The sequence below is a fragment of the Rattus norvegicus genome, chromosome 2 (genome assembly GCF_036323735.1).
Source record: "Rattus norvegicus strain BN/NHsdMcwi chromosome 2, GRCr8, whole genome shotgun sequence".
Lineage (NCBI taxonomy): Eukaryota > Metazoa > Chordata > Mammalia > Rodentia > Muridae > Rattus > Rattus norvegicus.
Window position 1 is genome coordinate 28,041,627 of NC_086020.1, and position 19,149 is coordinate 28,060,775.

At 41.1% G+C, this 19,149-nt stretch overlaps 1 protein-coding gene across 9 annotated transcripts in view; it reads right to left on the reverse strand.

The window, feature by feature from the left end:
• The window catches only part of Pde8b (phosphodiesterase 8B), a 234,210-nt gene that overhangs the window by 31,786 nt on the left and 183,275 nt on the right, over positions 1 to 19,149 (reverse strand). For all 9 annotated transcript variants that reach the window (XM_063281702.1, XM_008760670.4, XM_063281701.1 and 6 more), the window contains one exon: positions 428 to 470. In XM_063281702.1, the coding sequence (XP_063137772.1) occupies positions 428 to 470 (43 nt within the window). The remainder of the gene's footprint in view (positions 1 to 427; positions 471 to 19,149) is intronic.

A 19,149-nucleotide genomic window follows, 5' to 3' on the forward strand; every position in this document is an offset into this window, starting at 1 on the left:
CGTTCTCTAGTGTGATACAGTGTCTGGCGGGTTTCCATTTGTAAAGCCAGTCGCCATGCTCTACTTGGAGAGGGAACAGACATGGATGACCCGTTACTATGTTCTCAGCCCTAGGTGGCCTTCCTCTCCTCTGGACTCCACTCTGCACTGGGTTCATCTGCTCTACGTGGTCTCTAGCCAAGAAAAGAAAACCTAGAAGGGGAGGATTTTAGGAGGGAAGGCTATCACAAACCTAGAGACAAGGTTTGTAAAAGATGCCTGTTGTTCCTCTGACTCTCCAACCCTCCAATGCCAGCTTAGGTTTTAGCCATCCCCAATCTAGGGTGACAAATGTCATCTTGAACCTCAACCTCTCGAGCCCCCAGAGTGACGGTAAACTGGGTTGACAAGGTACCCCTCAGCAGAGAGTAAAAGCCAATGGTCTCACCTGTCTGAGAGTTGTCTCCGGAATCGCGATGAATCCTGTGGATCTGGAGTCGTTGCAAAGTTTGGTAAAAAGAGAAAGAGACGTATGTCATTTGAGGCCTTTAGCAACTTAGTTCCAAAAGTTCCGAAGGTCTCCAGAAAGCAAGGCGTGGCACAGATTGCATGAAAAGATGAGAGACACACACCGAGGATAAGACCACAAATGCTCTAAAGCCTTCAGACACTTGGTCAGCAGCCCAAGAGCAGAAAGTGCCTGAGGGAGGGACTCTCCAGGCAGACTAAACCTCCAGCTAGCCTCATCTTGACAGTCTGTAGAAATGCAGAAATTTTCAAGTCAAATTTCAGTAAGTCAATATGGAACCTGCTTGCTTCAGGTAAGGTTTTATTTGTTTTTTTTTTTTTTTGTTTTTTTTGTTTTTTTTGTTTTTTTTTTTCCCAAATACAAAGCCTGAGTGAAATGTAAAATTTCTGTTTTTAGAGCCATTTCTTAAATGTTTTTCAAACACTCCTCCATTGCTGACAGAGTCAACTGATGGACTGTCTCCTCGCGAGGCCTGAAGTGTGGAAGCTGTTTAGCACCTGGTTCTTTCTCATTATCGGGTTCGTTTCATGCTAATGATTCGGTGTGGATATTCAATAGACATCAGTCAAAGGACCAACAGAAGTCATCATCAACACCAGGAGGAATACACAGGTTTTCTGTGGACTCTGCATTTCTTGCATGTACAATTGACTAAGGCACTGCTGGTGGGCACGTTGTCACTGTCATTCATTCGCACTTAGAATCCCACTGTTTCCCTGCTAAATCCAGCTGCTTTCATCCAGGGCTCAGGGCTGTCGACCTGTGCAGCACTCAATGAAGAGGCAAGGTTAAGTTTATCAAAACAGGTAAATGTGGGGAAACTGTCCGTTAAAGAAGACTGGCATGGCTTAGCAACAGCAACTGGGATGGCCTGAAAGCCCCTTTATCGGACACAGGTAAAATGTCCCAGGCTTCACTGAACCATTGAAGAATCAGGTAGAGGCTGGGGAGATGGCTCCATTGGTAAAGTGGCTGCCACATGAGGTCTGAGTTCAGATATCTAGGCTCCATGTAAGAATCTAGGAATGGTGACATGTATCTGTAACTCCGGTGCTATGAGGGAGAGTGGCAAATGCCTACAGCCCATTGGCCAGTTCGGTGAGAGGACTTGATTCAAAAAATAAGGCAGAGAGTGACTGAGGAAGACACCCCATGTTAACCCCTGGCCTCCATGTGCACCTGATGTGAACCTGCATGCACACACACACACATACACACACTCACATGGGCATGCACACAAAGGCATGAAAATAACCAAGTGAAACTGAGCTTCTAGAATTAGGCTTCCTAAGAGCTCTTCTGCTCAGTTCATTTCATTTCCTCACAAAACACCAATAGAAACCCCACCACCCACCTGTGATGTCTCGGTCATGTTAATCATGGCTCTCGACTCTCACCTCAGAATTATGGTACCTTTTCTTATTCCTTGCATGAACGCCATTTCCTTCTGGAATAAAGACCATTTTCTACAAAGCCACTAAGGTCAAGTGAACATTTTTTTGTGTTCAGTATTTATAAAAACTCTTGTTTCGTTCTGTCAGTTAGCTCTTGCTTAAAAGCTTTTCTCTTTAATCAAAACACACACACACACACACACACACACACACACACACACACACATATAGGAGCAAAGCCTATGGTTTCCCATATTATGGGGGGGAAAAGTGGTAACAAGATCCACCTCTGCCCCAACTCCCCTTTCCTCATTTCTCATAGGCTCACGGGTCATCAATATGGCTCCCATGACTTACACTGTGGGCCTTGCGTTCTGTTGGGAGTGGAGGCAGCTCAGCCCTGATTTAGGATTTAAAATGTGTTCCATCCACTGATGGGGTGTGGAGGGGTGGATCTGGAAGGAAGAGCACAGGCGTGTTCCCATGACCTGGGATATATCTGGCCCATCTTTTTCCTCATACGATGCGTCCCTTGGGACTTTGAGCTGAATTTGCTGCCTCCACATTAGCACACTGGCCTCTTCTGGGCTCTCTACCTACTGCCAGCAGAAGTGGCCAGAGGCTCTCTAGGATTTACAGCCAGAGTCTGTTGCACCAGGATGCTATATTGTGACCCCACTTCATAATCCTCTGGAGAGAGGACAACTGGGAGCTCCTCCCCCGACCCCCACACGTCCTATCAATCTTGCACTTCTCTTTTTTTTCTTTCTTTTTTTTTTATTAACTTGAGTATTTCTTATTTACATTTCGAATGTTATTCCCTTTCCCGGTTTCCGGGCAAACATCCCCCTAATCCCTCCCCCTCCCCTTCTTTATGGGTGTTCCCCTCCCAACCCTCCCCCCATTGCCGCCCTCCCCCCAACAATCACGTTCACTGGGGGTTCAGTCTTAGCAGGACCCAGGGCTTCCCCTTCCACTGGTGCTCTTACTAGGATATTCATTGCTACCTATGAGGTCAGAGTCCAGGGTCAGTCCATGTATAGTCTTTAGGTAGTGGCTTAGTCCCTGGAAGCTCTGGTTGCTTGGCATTATTGTTCATAAGGGGTCTCGAGCCCCTTCAAGCTCTTCCAGTTCTTTCTCTGATTCCTTCAATGGGGGTCCTATTCTCAGTTCAGTGGCTTGCTGCTGGCATTCGCCTCTGTATTTGCTGTATTCTGGCTGTGTCTCTCAGGAGAGATCTACATCCGGCTCCTGTCGGCCTGCACTTCTTTGCTTCATCCATCTTGTCTAATTGGGTGGCTGTATATGTATGGGCCACATGTGGGGCAGGCTCTGAATGGGTGTTCCTTCTGTGTCTGTTTTAATCTTTGCCTCTCTATTCCCTGCCAAGGGTATTCTTGTTCCCCTTTTAAAGAAGGAGTGAAGCATTCACATTTTGATCATCCGTCTTGAGTTTCATTTGTTCTATGCATCTAGGGTAATTCAAGCATTTGTGCTAATAGCCACTTATTAATGAGTGCATACGATGTATGTTTTTCTGTGATTGGGTTACCTCACTCAGGATGATATTTTCCAGTTCCAACCATTTGTCTATGAATTTCATAAAGGCATTGTTTTTGATAGCTGAGTAATATTCCATTGTGTAGATGTACCACATTTTCTGTATCCATTCCTCTGTTGAAGGGCATCTGGGTTCTTTCCAGCTTCTGGCTATTATAAATAAGGCTGCTATGAACATAGTGGAGCACGTGTCTTTTTTATATGTTGGGGCATCTTGTGGGTATTTGCCCAAGAGAGGTATAGCTGGATCCTCAGGTAGTTCAATGTCCAATTTTCTGAGGAACCTCCAGACTGATTTCCAGAATGGTTTTACCAGTCTGCAATCCCACCAACAATGGAGGAGTGTTCCTCTTTCTCCACATCCTCGCCAGCATTTGTTGTCACCTGAGTTTTTGATCTTAGCCATTCTCACTGGTGTGAGGTGAAATCTCAGGGTTGTTTTGATTTGCATTTCCCTTATGACTAAAGATGTTGAACATTTCTTTAGGTGTTTCTCAGCCATTTGGCATTCCTCAGCTGTGAATTCTTTGAACCCCATTTTTTAATAGGGTTATTTGTCTCCCTGCGGTCTAGCTTCTTGAGTTCTTTGTATATTTTGGATATAAGGCCTCTATCTGTTGTAGGATTGGTAAAGATCTTTTCCCAATCTGTTGGTTGCCGTTTTGTCCTAACCACAGTGTCCTTTGCCTTACAGAAGCTTTGCAGTTTTATGAGATCCCATTTGTCGATTCTTGATCTTAGAGCATAAGCCATTGGTGTTTTGTTCAGGAAATTTTTTCCAGTGCCCATGTGTTCGAGATGCTGCCCTAGTTTTTCTTCTATTAGTTTGAGTGTATCTGGTTTGATGTGGAGGTCCTTGATCCATTTGGACTTAAGCTTTGTACAGGGTGATAAGCATGGATCGATTTGCATTCTTCTACATGTTGACCTCCAGTTGAATCAGCACCATTTGCTGAAAATGCTATCTTTTTTCCATTGAATGGTTTTGGCTCCTTTGTCAAAAATCAAGTGCCCATAGGTGTGTGGGTTCATTTCTGGGTCTTCAATTCTGTTCCATTGGTCTATCTGTCTGTCTCTGTACCAATACCATGCAGTTTTTATCACTATTGCTCTGTAATATTGCTTGAGTTCAGGGATAGTGATTCCCCCTGAAGTCCTCTTATTGTTGAGAATAGTTTTAGTTATCCTGGGTTTTTTGTTATTCCAGATGAATTTGCAAATTGTTCTGTCTAACTCTTGGAAGAATTGGATTGGTATTTTGATGGGGATTGCATTGAATCTGTAGATCGCTTTTGGTAAAATGGCCATTTTTACTATATTAATCCTGCTAATCCATGAGCATGGGAGATCTTTCCATCTTCTGAGGTCTTCTTCAATTTCTTTCTTCAGAGTCTTGAAGTTCTTATTGTACAGATCTTTTACTTGCTTGGTTAAAGTCACACTGAGGTACTTTATATTGTTTGGGTCTATTATGAAGGGTGTCGTTTCCCTAATTTCTTTCTCGGCTTGTTTCTCTTTTGTGTAGAGGAAGGCTACTGATTTATTTGAGTTAATTTTATACCCAGCCACTTTTCTGAAGTTGTTTATCAGCTTTAGTAGTTCTCTGGTGGAACTTTTGGGATCACTTAAATATACTATCATATCATCTGCAAATAGTGATATTTTGACTTCTTCTTTACCAATCTGTATCCCCTTGATTTCCTTTTGTTGTCTGATTGCTCTGGCTAGAACTTCAAGAACTATATTGAATAAGTAGGGAGAGAGTGGGCAGCCTTGTTTAGTCCCTGATTTTAGTGCACTTTTCATATAAGTTCTCTAACTGATAACCAACATGCCTCCTCTGAGTATCCTCAGTCTACAGGACTCCCATGGTGATAAAATCCCCACTCAGAACAAGAGTTTATCCTCCAAGATCTAAAACTATAAATGTTAATAACTCAGCAGGAATTATTCCGAAATGACCTTCCTCATAACCCTTAGTGGAACTCCTGGAGAATACCGGCAAGGATTGGCTAGCTCTATAGTCTCTGATGGGTAGGAAGAGGGATGGCGTTTGACTCATGACAGCGGATGTTTTGGATGTTAGCTGAATGCTGGCAGCTAGAAAGCTTGCAGTTGCCTCATCACAAACTTTCCAGAGAAGCAGCCATTTCCTTGGTCATGCAGGGCGGGGAGGCTGAGGTTTAATGTTTGGTATCCTGCCTCTGTTACCCCGCTGGTGGTACACAGAACTATAACCTCGCTTTCTTTCTCTAGACAATTTGAGAGTCAACTGTCTTTGTTACATGCCTCTTCAGCCAAAGCCTTAGAAACGTTGTCCCAGTCCTGGATTGTCATCCAGGGCCTGAAAATACCTCACAGATCAGCACAGCCTTTCCCCTGAATTCTGGGGAGGCACATGCTTTGTCCTGTGCATGCTTTAGCAAGACCAGGTAAGACATCCTCAGGCTTATCACTTTCTCTAAGAGCACACTGGCTTTCTTCTTGTAAAGCTTAAAATGCTGTGCAGGGAGGCCTGGGAATGCTGACAACAGCTGTTACCACTGGGGCCACAGGCTTTAAAAGCAGTAGTTTCTGCAGAGAATTCTTTTGTCTTTGGCCTATAAAACACCCGGAGCTCAGAGATGTGATTTTCCCAGCAAGCCCTTGAGGCTTGCAGCTTGTGTGTGTGCATGCGTGCATGTGTGCGTGCGTGTGTGTGTTTGTATGCCACACACATGCATGGCAGTGTAATTGTAATTTTAAACCTTTAGTTAAAATATTGTAGCTTTCCATAATATTTGCTGTCCTGTGCTTACATTACTAATCACTGATCATGCTCAGCTTTACATGATGTATCCTTCTTTTCTGAGTGGTTCTTTGTGATGGTCCTAGGGTTAAAGTCAGGTTCTCGGTCATGAATGGTTAGTTCCATTTTCCCAGAGTTACAGCCTCAGCCTCTTAATACACTCAACTCTAAGAAGTACTACAAACACTCTCTCTCTCTCTCTCTCTCTCTCTCTCTCTCTCTCTCTCCTCCTCCTCCTCCTCCTCTTCCTCCTCTTCCTCCTCCTCTTCCTCCTCCTCTTCCTCCTCCTCTTCCTCCTCCTCTTCCTCCTCCTCCTCTTCCTCCTCCTCTTCCTCCTCCTCCTCTTCCTCCTCCTCCTCTTCCTCCTCCTCCTCTTCCTCCTCCTCCTCTTCCTCCTCCTCCTCCTCCTCCTCCTCTCTCTCTGTAATTTCAGGGTCATTTGTTTCTTAAAGAAGATTAATTTTAAAACTATCTTTAGTTTACTGCGGTATGAAAGTCCTTAGGTTCACGGAGACCCCTGCTTCTTAACCCATGGGTCACAATGGCATACGGGGCCATGGAACTGAATATGGGAAGCATGAAATGCTTGACAATAATAGAATGTTTCTGAATGCACAGTGACCACAGTTAATTTAAAACCAGCACATAATAAATGCAGGCGTTCCCAGCAGTACTGGCTTGTTCTGCATCACACAGCTTCTCTGAAATCCTGGTTCAGAACGCCAATTTGTACAGTTTGTCCTGTACATTCTGCCATCCATGTGCTGACAGCTATGCGGCCTGCCACACCTCAGCTTGGATTTCGGGCCTGTGTATGATATGGAATGCTATAATTTTCTGCTTGGATGGAAACATTAATTATAGAGGAAAGATTTACTATTTTCCTACCATTGTTCCTCAGCATGTAAATATTAATTAGCATTCCTCTGACCTCTATTGTGTCAGAATATTTGATCTTTGGAGTAAAATGTCATGGTTTTATTGTCTTACTAACAGAATTAGCTTAGGGCAGGCTGGATGGGTCTTTCTCTCCTCATTGGTTCCCAGTTCAAAATGCTGTCAACCATTAGCAGGCAGAGTCTCTCAGACACCAGCTCAGCAGACTCAAGTCTCAACACAATCTTCATGAATTCTGGGTGGGGCTAGGACAGGATTTCCAATGACTTATGAGATGGCCCCAAGCATACTTCTGGTGTTTTGCACTATGTATTTTTGCAAGTTGGTGATTTCAACATTGATAATTATAAAATCAAAATATCGATCAACACTGAAGGACGCCGAAAGTGATCATCTGTGTTATGCAGTATCAAATGTTCAGCCAATGTTTAGCCCTTTTTTGCAAAAGCAAACATTGATCCAATTAGTATTTAAATTTGTTGTCTTTAATAAAGTTAAAAATAGGCATATATTGAATAATTGTTTTAAATTCTCACTGTGAGTAAGTATCAGTAAATGGTTGACTTATACATGGATTTTTCTGTACCTATCTTAGGTAAAAAGTTGTAAGTGGAAAGGGTTTATAACATTCTTAGACTCGTCCCATGAGGGACAGAAATGCTAGATGTCATGAAGCTAGGTAAGTTGCAGTGACACTGAAGTTAATATTTTTTTCACATTTTCAGGGATTTCCATTAGCTTTATAAATCTCTATCAAGTCCTTCAATAAATAACTTTCTACATTTAAAGAAAGATTATATCCCTTCCTCACCCACCAGAATGGCTAGGAAGAAACTGTCAAAGAAAAACACTTGGAATACTCACACCTTGGAAGGAGGATAAAATTATATAATCTCTTTGAACGCCAAGTCTGGCACTTTCAATTTTTATGAACAATCTCCAAGATAAAATATTACCTTGGTACAAAAAGACATCTTATCACAAAAGTAACTCATTCAAGGGTGTTCAAAGAAGCCCAGAGCTAGAAACAACACAGGGCTCCATTAACAGGGTCATAGAGTGAAACACAAAAACAAACACCAAACAAACAAAAATGTAAAACAAAACCCCCAAACAAACAGGAAGGTGTTATTGGCGCACACAGCCCAGGCGAATCTCAGAAAGCTTCTAGTGAGCAAAGGAAGCCAGACAACAGAGCAACAAACTAGATGATCTTCTAGCAAGCCTATTATTAACCCATGTAGAATAAGGCCTTCTAGGAGCAGGGAGGAAAGGGGTGCAGGTAAGGACCCTCAAGGGAAGGAACTTTTAAGAAGGTAACATTTGATGTTCTCTTTGTTTTCGATAATAATGGGAGTTAGAAGTATGGTCTTCAAACTCAAGGGAAAATGTAAGATTATATGTTTTCTACCTTAAAAGTTATTAAATTCTAGTTAATATGCATGCTGATGGGACAAGCAGTAAGCTACACTGATGTGTGCTCAATACTTAATAGTTGACAAACATAAAAAAAAGGAGACAATGAAGGATGGTTTCAGGACTATACATGAAATGATCTATGGAGTCACATGCTAACTGTGGGACTGAGGTAGTACGTGAATGGGTAGTCACTTACATGTCTTCCAATTATCTAATTTTTAAGATATTTTCCTAAAAATTTAAACTTTACCCTCCCATATATATTTTTTTCATAAGAAAGTGTTGGGTGGTGCACGCCTTTTATCCCAGCACTCAGCAGTCGGGGAGGCAGAGTCATGTGCATCTCTGTGAGTTTGAGGCCACCCTGGTCTACATAGTGAGTTCTAAGACAACCAGGGCTATGTAGCGAGACCCTGTCTCAAGGCAACAACAACAAAATAATAAAATAAAATAGAAACTCCCACTTCCCATTGGACTCAGCCTCATTGTATATATAATCAGTCAGTGAGACTCTCCCTTGGAGCCTGGCTCTGGCTAGCTCCCCATGCACTGCAGAGCAATGCCATGCTACCCTGAGTTCTCAGGTCTCTGCTGGGAAGTTCTTAATCTGCTCTCTTGGCCTCACCCTGTCCTTCAGGTCTTGTTCATGTTCGACTCCAATCAGAAAAGTTTTAATACTTCCTTCTCACTTTAGTCCCTCATGGGGTCATGAAGTCAAGACCTTCAGTCTTGTGTTCTCAGTGGATGTTTCTGAATGACCTAATACAGCCTGTGCCTTTGCATCTGTGACTATTCTGTCTCTTGATGCTTGGATGGAGGTTATGCCTAACTTGATTACTGCTGTGTTCTCAGTGCTAACAACATCTGGGGCATAGTGGCCACTAAATATGAGATGAATCCATGAGACTGAGTTAACTGGGGTCCTTATCCTATGCCTGTGTTAAAGACATCACTATTAATTATTTGGCCATCGCATTGGTCTTTGATAATTATACTTAATACTTCTGTCACTAAAGATACTAGTTCATAAAGTTTTACAGTAAAACACAGATAAAGCAATTTCTATGAAATGTCACTTTTAAAAGTAAGAAGCAAATACAGTACAGAGAACAGTATGCCCGTTTTCTCTAATAATGCCAAATTTGATAAAGGAGACAAATCAAGGCCTTCAGGTACCAGAGCATACCCTCAGCCCTGTCTGGGCTCCCCGAGCCTCTGAGAGCATCTCTATGGAACATCGTACTGTGGCTCTCATCATATAGACTTTTTTTTTGAAAAAATAAACTAAAAGAATGCTTGCATCTATCCACACATCTTTAATGAAATGGGAAGTGACAGCAATTCTCCCTGGTCATTGTCCTACTTTGGTTCTTCTGTTACTGGGATAAAGCTTAGGGTGGAGACCACAGAGGGACACTGACTCACTCAGGCTGCTTTCTTATACAATACAGGGCTACAGGTCCAGAAATGGCACCACCCACAATAGGCTGGGAATTCCCACATCGGTCATTAATCGAGGAAATGCTTTATAGATGTCAGGAGCTATAACAGGACAAGCTAATAACTAGCAGGTTATCTTCCTGAGATGGTCTGCTTTGGATTATAACATAATCCACAACAGATTCGCTCTTATAGGCAAGGCCCTAAGAGAATTCATTTTAGAAAAGATTTCTGCTCTTAATATGCTTTTCCTGTTATTATTAAACATAATATAACAACCACTATCCATTAGCATCCCTTTTGAGCAGATCTCTGCAGATCTACAAAGATGTACTGTCTTGTAGATGACTTCTTAAGTCTTAATGATGATCCTATAAGAATTCCTAAGATTGTATCAGTGATTATTAAGCTCTTTAATAGTGGGACCGCTATTAGGTCCTTTTCTGATAGTCAAACTTCAATAAGAACTCTGCCAGTCTCCCAAGTGTCACCACTTAATTGCTCTTAGATGGTAACCAGACTTTCTCCTACTCAAAGCACATTACAAGAGGTTATAAAACAATTAACCAAAGGTCATAAAAAGGGAGCTAATGATTTGTAGGTGCTAGGACAGAAGATAAAATATTGACTGAGTTTATCTAAACACAACTTCACTAATAAGTTAGTTATGGTTTTAAGCCTTCTGTGAGCCTGTAGAGCTGAGACAGGTGATAGATGTTTAGCCAGATAATCCTAATGGATATGCATGTAAACATTCTCTGTTTCAATTTCAATTTATGATTTGATCTTTGTGTGAACTTGTCACGAACTTTTAAGCATGTGATCATGTGTTCTGAAAGATATATAACTACTGAGAACAAAGAGAGCAAGAGAAATTTTTTTTCCTTTTCCCCACTTAGAAGAACTTATTCTTTTCCCCATGTAGCTTTCATAGGAAACTTTTTACAACTTAGTAACAAATGCTATAATCACTTTTCAAAGTGTTCCTTTTTCTTCCTGTGACTTCTGATCAGCAGGCTGAAAGTTAGAGACCAGCAGTTCCTGCTGAGATAGGACAAAGGCTGTGTACTTAATCCTTTGCTGTTTTAGGAAGAGGTGCTAAGTGCCAGAGACTGCAGTTTCTGTCCTCAGAGGATCACAGAAAGCAGGTCAGCTACAGTAGCAAGGTAACTTAGATAAGTAAACTTTTTATTATTACACAGCAACCCTAAATATCTCATAAGACAAAAATCTTACCCCGTATCTCCTAAGACAAAGTCGTACCCTCCATGGATACTGTTTCCCCTCTGATGCCTCAAGAAGAATGAACAAGAAAGAAGACCCTGCCTGGGCTAGCTCTGGGCATGTAGACATACTGCCCAGGCCTAAAAGACATAAAAATGTCTCCAGCCAAAACTTCAGCCGTGCATGGCCAATAAATCTTGTAGGCTACAAAATTACATGCTATCATTTCAGATGGCATAAATAGAGACTTATATTGCATTGGTTATATAATCTAACTAGAATATAATATGTATAATCAAACAGAAAGAAAGATAGATGTTATTCACCTGCTCCGACAGTGGAAAAATCATCCTTAATTGATTTGTACACCCTGCACATCCCATACAAATGTTTTCTTTTTTTAATAAAACTATATGTTGCTTGTAAAGGTTTATATGCTACAGAATGGAACACACCACACACACAAAACAAAAGCAACCCTGAGAAGATCCACCTTCAGAGATGCTGAGACGTTTGACCCTACCTCAAACTGCCTCAGTATTGTTTCCTCAAAAGACTTGCTTCTAGAACAGTTCCAAAGAAAGCTGCTGACCCCAGAGGATCTCAATTAATCCAGCCTTACAGACTAATCTAGTCAGGACTTCACTTAACTCTGAACTTTCATAGCACCCAGAGTCTGGACAACAGGGTTTCCTTTGACGTAACCATTTTTCCAATTTTCTTGGGTCCCCATAAAGAAATTCTATGTCCAAAGTCAACAAAAAGCAATTATAAAAAGCCTGTCATTCCAGTCCCTTAAGATGGGGTGAATGATTTGGGTAATTTTATGAATTATAGATATGTTGTTATTTAAGGGGATGGTTACAAATAGTCATGGTCTTGGACAGGGAGGACAAAATAGGGAACTTAGGGATTTCTATCTTTCTTTTCCTTTTCTATATCCTTCTTTCTTAGATAAAGGTAAAGGGGTTGAGAAGAAAAGGAAATATAGAAATATCATATAAAATAATAAGATAAAGGATAGATTATCAAATCTACTCTTTAACTTCGAGCTATTATTGTTTTTGTTATGGTACAAAATGTTGTATATTGCTACAGGTTTTAGGTTTTCATTGGTAAATTTAGGTTTAGTTTTGTTACAATACAATATATGTATGTTTCAACTCTTATATAGGCGTTGTGCCTTGTGGCTCATTTGAAAATGCAAGGTTTAGCCCCAGCCCTTTGAACAGCCACCATTCCAAACTATAAGTGATGGTTAAGAAATACAAGTTAATTAGTCAGACAGTCAAAGTCATGGTCACGTCAGATACTAATGTAGATCATCACAGATATATGCATCCTGGATTGGAAAGGTATATGGAGTCAGATACGCTATGAATAGACGGTCTTCAAGAATCTTAGAGACTCACAGACTATATAGCATTTAAAGACCTTTCTTATTATTAATTTAAAGCTTTTTTGACATTGAGACATGTCAGCTTCTGGTAGAGCCATTCAACTTGGAAGAAGATGATGAGCATTGAAGGAACTCTATTTGGAGATGGCTTCATTTGTGGCAAGCTAGCCACAATTAGGGCAAAGAAAATGCCCTAATTCCATCAGCAAACAGAATGCTATCCAGAAAGGACAGACAGACACAAGTGGGAGGTCAACTGCCAACTATGCCAAGTCATGGTAAGCAAGTCCTTCATAATTCCTGCTTCACAAATGTGTCTGTCAGATATACTGGGTCAGAGGGCTGACGATTAGATACTCCAGCTTTATAGAGGTTATTGGGGACTGCCCAGGTGGTCAGATGACTCTGTCATTTCTATGATTTCTGGAAGCTGTGTCCCTGAACTTCCTGCATACTCAGTTAATATTTATTCCTTCTCAGGTCTCTGGTGGGATTGAAGACTAGATAGTCAGTCTCATAATTAAACGTAAGTTATAAAGGATCTAGGAAAATTAAGGTCTCAGGAGATATTTTAAGGTTGGGAATTAAAAATTATGAAAGTTAGAGGATTTAAATGTTCCAATATAAAAAAATGGTTTGGATACAAAACTCTATACAAACTAGGATGGGATAGAGAATATAATACTTTCTCCTGAGTTGCCAAACACAAACAGTTACACAAAAATGTAACTTTTTTTTAAGATTTATTTATTTATTATATATGAGTACACTGTAGCTGACTTCAGATGCGCCAGAAGAGGACATCAGATCTGATTACAGATGGTTGTGAGCCACCATGTGGTTGCTGGGAATTGAACTCAGGACCTCTGGAAGAGCAGTCGGTGCTCTTAACCCCTGAGCCATCTCTCCAGCCCCCAAAAATGTAACTCTTACCTAGTAATTTTTATTATTGTTTATACTATATGTTGTTTAATATTATTATAAGAGAAAGCGCCTTTTATTTAGACAAAAAGGGGGAACTGTTGAGGTCTTGTCTATTGCTATGTATTGTAATGCTAAATTCTGTATACCAGGGTCTAGTTTAGCATGTCACTCAAGAAGAGAGAATTCTCATGTATACTAGCTTTTGTTGTACAAACTTTGTTCCTTAATTTAAAACTATTGGTTGAACAGCACAGCCTGTAGCTGGGCAGAAGCAAGGTAGACAAGTCTTTGGGTTTCTGAGACAGAGACCGAGAGGGAGAGGGGAAAAATGAGGAGAAGGCTCATGCCATGGGGCAGGGGGATCATGAATATATGGCCACGAGAGCTGGCTTGCTGGAGTACGAGAGGCCTACATAGAACTTGGCAAGTAATATCTTGGGATTATTGATAGGGAGGTAGAAAAATAGCAGAGAGTTGATATCTGCCCAGTTCAGGTGCTTTAAGGATTATTATAAATATTAAGGTTTCGTGTCCTTTATTTGGGAACTAAATGGTCTAATCTGGGGAAGAAACCCCCAAATAATATTCTGATGGAGGCACCAATGTGATGGGGGCACCAATCTGATGGAGGCACCAATCTGATGGAGGCACCAATCTGATGGGGGCACCAATCTGATGGGGGCACCAATCTGATGGGGGCACCAATCTGATGGAGGCACCAATCTGATGAAGGCACCAATCTGATGGGGGCACCAATCTGATGGGGGCAATGTTTCAGTTGAGGATCTCTCTCCCAGGTGGCTCTTGTTTGTGTCACATTGATGAAAAATAACAAGCACAGCCATTTAAAAGAATGCTGGCTTTGATGAAGAGAAGTTTTGATCACCACTTCAAACTGAGATTTTTACTTGTACTATCAAATTTTTGTTTCTTCTGCCCCACAAATATTACAAAAATCAGTAAATAGATGGTTAGCATGAACAAAGATACTATCTGCTTAAATAATCAGGGCAGCTGACAGAGCTGACATGCTAAACAGTTTTTTAATACTCACTATTCTTCATTTACTACAAACTGGAGGCTTTCATGGATGTGTTAGAACGCTAATTAACCAAGCTCGAGTCCTAGGCGCAGAGATCTGATGGGAACTGGGTCTCTGGAGACCCTCTCTCTTTTGTGTACACAGAATGAAACGACAGTCCAGTCGGTGGCATCATGCAGATATCTTTGATCATCTTTCTTCAGTGAAAACACTTCCTGATGGGCATTTCCTCGAAAAACAAAAAGCTCTGATGTGCAGATCAAAGGTCTTTTTGCAGCCTGCTGGAGTTTCAAAACCCACTTGCAGATTCACTTCTAAAAACCCACTCACGACTGTGCAGCTTCTGGCCATGCAACAAGACACCTGATCAGCATCCAGGAGCCCAGTTCTCACAGCCACAGCTAATTCTCTTTCATGTATTCTGAGCTGAATCTCAGCAATTGACAACACCAGGACAGGGAGTAGTCTGGATGCACTGATGCAGATCCTGGTATGTGGGGGTATGGGAAGGGCTTGGGGGGCAGGCTTCCTCTCACCTGCAGTAACAACTGTGAACCTAATAGGAAATATGACTTTGTCTCTTCCTTTTTATCTGAACAACATTTAAAATGTTACTCATGTCAAAGCGGTGTGCAGTGGAATGGCCCGATATGGATGGAAAGGCATGTGAATATTTAAGTTGACACAAGATATAAAAACAAATTCCAAGCTGTCTTCCTGGGTACGGGTACTGCCAGCCCAGTACAAGGTTATTCTCCCTTGCTAGCCAGTACTTTCTTGGGAAAGTTGAAGCATCACTTCCTTCGCAATGCCAAGATACATATTCGAATACCATAGGTGTCCTTCTGTCCAAGGTCCCTGACCTGCCAAGATGGTGGCCATGAGCTCTATAGTCTGCACTCGATTGGAAGAACCTTTACAGAGGGATGCTTTCATGGTTCACCTCAGTGAAATCATTTTTTTAAAAGTATTTATTTTAAGGGCTGCAGAAATGGCTCAGTGATTAAGCACACTGACTACTCTTCCTGAGGACCAAAGTTCAATTCCCAGCAACCACATGATAGCTCACATTTCTGGATGTACACAAAGTAGTCATTTTAGAGAGAAAGCAAAGCTCAGAAGAAGTGGAGAGGTATGACCCTGCTCATAGACCAGAAGACTCAATATTGCTTAATATTAGTTTTTTTCCTAACTGCTCTACAGCTTCAGTGCATGATTGGGGGTGGGGGTAAGGTAAATATTACTAATATAATTCTAAAATTTACATAGAAATGCAAAGAATACAAGAAGCCAAGCCAGTGGAAGAATTTATCACACCTGACTTTGACACTTGGAGTAGTTGAGAAAGTATGCAATTGGTGCATAGATTCACTAATTGGGCAACACAACAGAAGAGTCTGGAGGCAAACTGCATTATGCAATAATTTGCTAAAGACGTCAAAGTAACTCAGTAAGGAAAACACTTCCAATAAATGCCCGAGTTTCAATAATCAGATATATTTATAGGCAGATATTAAGCTTATCTTATGTGATGCCATAAAATAATTCTAGATGCACTGTATAATTAAATGTTAAAGTCCAAACTTTACGTGTTTAAAAGAAGTATATACTATCTTTGAAACTTGAGGACAGGCAAAGAAGTACACAGAAAGTGGTATCTGTCAAACATTGACATAGTAAAGTTAAAAACTGTTTTTTTTTTTTTTTTTGGTTCTTTTTTTTCCGGAGCTGGGGACCAAACCCAGGGCCTTGTGCTTCCTAGGTAAGCGCTCTACCACTGAGCTAAATCCCCAGCCCCCAAAAACTGTTAACTGGATGGAAAAGATGGCTTAGTGGTTAAGAGGACTGGCTGCCCTTCCAGAGGTCCTGACTTCAATTCCCAGCAACCACATGGTGCCTTACAACCTTCTGTAAATGGGATCTGATACCTTCTTCTGCATGCGGGTGTACATGTAGATAAAGCACTCATATATATTAAATAAGTAGTCTTAAAAAACTATTCATCGAAAGATTGTTAAGTGAATAAAAAGAAAGAAAAGAGGAAAACATGAGCAAACACATCTGACACTGAATTGATGTACAATGTAGTTCAACTCAATAATAAAGACAACCAAAGGCCTTCAATTGACACTTTACAAACAATACACAAGAGGCCATAACACATGAAAAACTTCTCGGTCAATAGTCATCAGTGTGTGCACATTATCAGGGACTGTGCAGAGACAGACTTACATACTAAAACCTACACATCTCCCAAATGGCTAAAATCCCTTGCAGCAACACTGACCCTTGACAAGAATGTGTGTGGCCTCTCCTGCTCACTGTTTTGGGGACGGTCAAATGATAGAACTTCTTGGGGGAAAGAATTGGCAGCTGCTTACAAAGTAGACATAATCTGTGACTTTGTGAGTCTTCTACTGTTCCTAAAGGACATGAAATGATTTACCATAGAGCATGCAGAAGAATGTTCATAGCATGTTTATTCATAGTAGCCCAAGAACGAAAACAGTTCAGATGTCACCAATAAGACAACAGATAAACAAACTACCATGTATTCACCCAAGAGAATAGTACTCAGTGATTAAAAACTATGGAACCCATATACCAAAAATCATAGGTCTTAAAAACAAACCAAAGATGCTTCACATTGTAGACATATATGGCTCTGTTAAGATGAAATTCTGAACAAAACTAATTTAGAATAGGGTTGAAGGGAAACCGGATAGGTGGAAGGGCAGAGATCAATGGAGGACATTCTAGCCTGCCAATGATGTGCTTTGTCTTGTGAGAGGTCAGGTCACTCAGGTGTGAGTATTGTAAGGGGCTATGCAGAAGCACACTTACAGTCTGGTGATTCCTTTATATGTCTTGGGTCCCCAAAGGACAGGCATTCCCTGTAGAGGGGATACTTCATAGGGGAAACTAAGCCATTCTCTCCAGCCATGTTGTAGTACTGGAATTGAACGAAACCCAAGGCCTGGGTATGGAGGGATGTACTCCCCTCATCTCATTTTGAATGCATATAGGGGAATCTGGACCTGAGACTAACATGGATCAACCTGCTGGAGTGGAGGCTCTGGAGAGGGGGAATACCATATCACAGGAGGGCCAAGGGGCCATATGCTGAGCTAAAGACACCTGGACAGACTGCAGAGGCTACAGGGTCATCTTATGCTTTAAAGAAAAAAAGTTAATGGTCTAAGTGTCAAGTTGAAGAGGCAACACCGAATGGGAGTGTGCTATACCAGGGAAGATATGAACTTTTATTTTGGCTCAGTGGTTCAATATGTGGGTCAAGACCCCCATTGGGTCATTTATCAAATATCTTGCATATCAGATATTTACATTACAATTCATAACAATAGCAAAATTCTACTTATGAAGTACCAATGAAATAATTTTATGGTTGGGGGTGGTCACCACAACCTAGGGAACTTTATTAAAGGGTTTCAACATTAGGAAGACAGAGAACCACTGCCCTAACTCAAGAGTTGTGGAGAAAATAGAGATTCTTCTGGCAGAGACACATAGGTATCTGAGTCCAAACAGGAAGCCACACTTCTGTCTAAAAATGCTGCTACTGAAAACAGTGTTAAAGGCTACCCAGGAACCCAAGTGACTTCCATACCTGAAGTTCTGTCAGAAGACATTTAGGAATGACTAAGGAAAGCAAGTGAGTTTTTCTGGAGCTGGCCCACCGTCTTGCGTGGTCTTGAGGGAACCCCAAGGCCCCAAGAGACTTCATTTGATTGCTTCTTGTTATTGATATACCTTTCCTGTCACTATTACATAGTCTAATGATTCATGAGTGTCAGCCCATGGAAAGATGTTCTGTTGATCAACAAAGTTGTACTCACTTGTAGTAATGCTATGCAGACAAATAGATGATTTCATCACTCCTAATGACGGTTCGATAGAATTCCAAAATTTATATAAATAATTTTGAGCCCTCTATAATATGAAAGCTGCAATTAGAGCACTGTAAACCTTCATGTGTCATGGGCGATTTGCACTACGATAGAAAGCAGGCTTGGAACAAATTTACGATCAGGGAAAACATTGCTTCTAGGCTAGCTTCGAGACTATTGTCCAGTAACTAAAGGTCATAAACTGAGAATGGACAATTTATTGTAGGTGCAAGAACAAAAATAAAATAAAATATTGACTAGTTTTCCTGTATAAAACTTCAACACTAATGAGACACAAGGTGGGTGGTTTGACCGCTGACAAAACGATGCTGACTTGTAACATAAGGATTATTGCTCTAAACTTATAATGAACTTATGGATCTAGAAGATAGACAGTGAATGTTCAATCAGGCCCTAGTCTTAATGGAAACACATGTAAACATTTCTGCTGTAACTCCTTATTCGACTTTTGACTTGAATTAAACCTGTTATGAACTTGTAGAGTATAAAGATACTTAGAAAACCATGTGATCAAGGATCCTGAGAGAGCATGAGGACTAAGGACCATAGGAGCCTTTTTTCCCCCTTTTAGCAATAAAGCTTCAAGTCTCTTTTTTTCATCCAGAGTGTGTTTTTTATTCCAGCA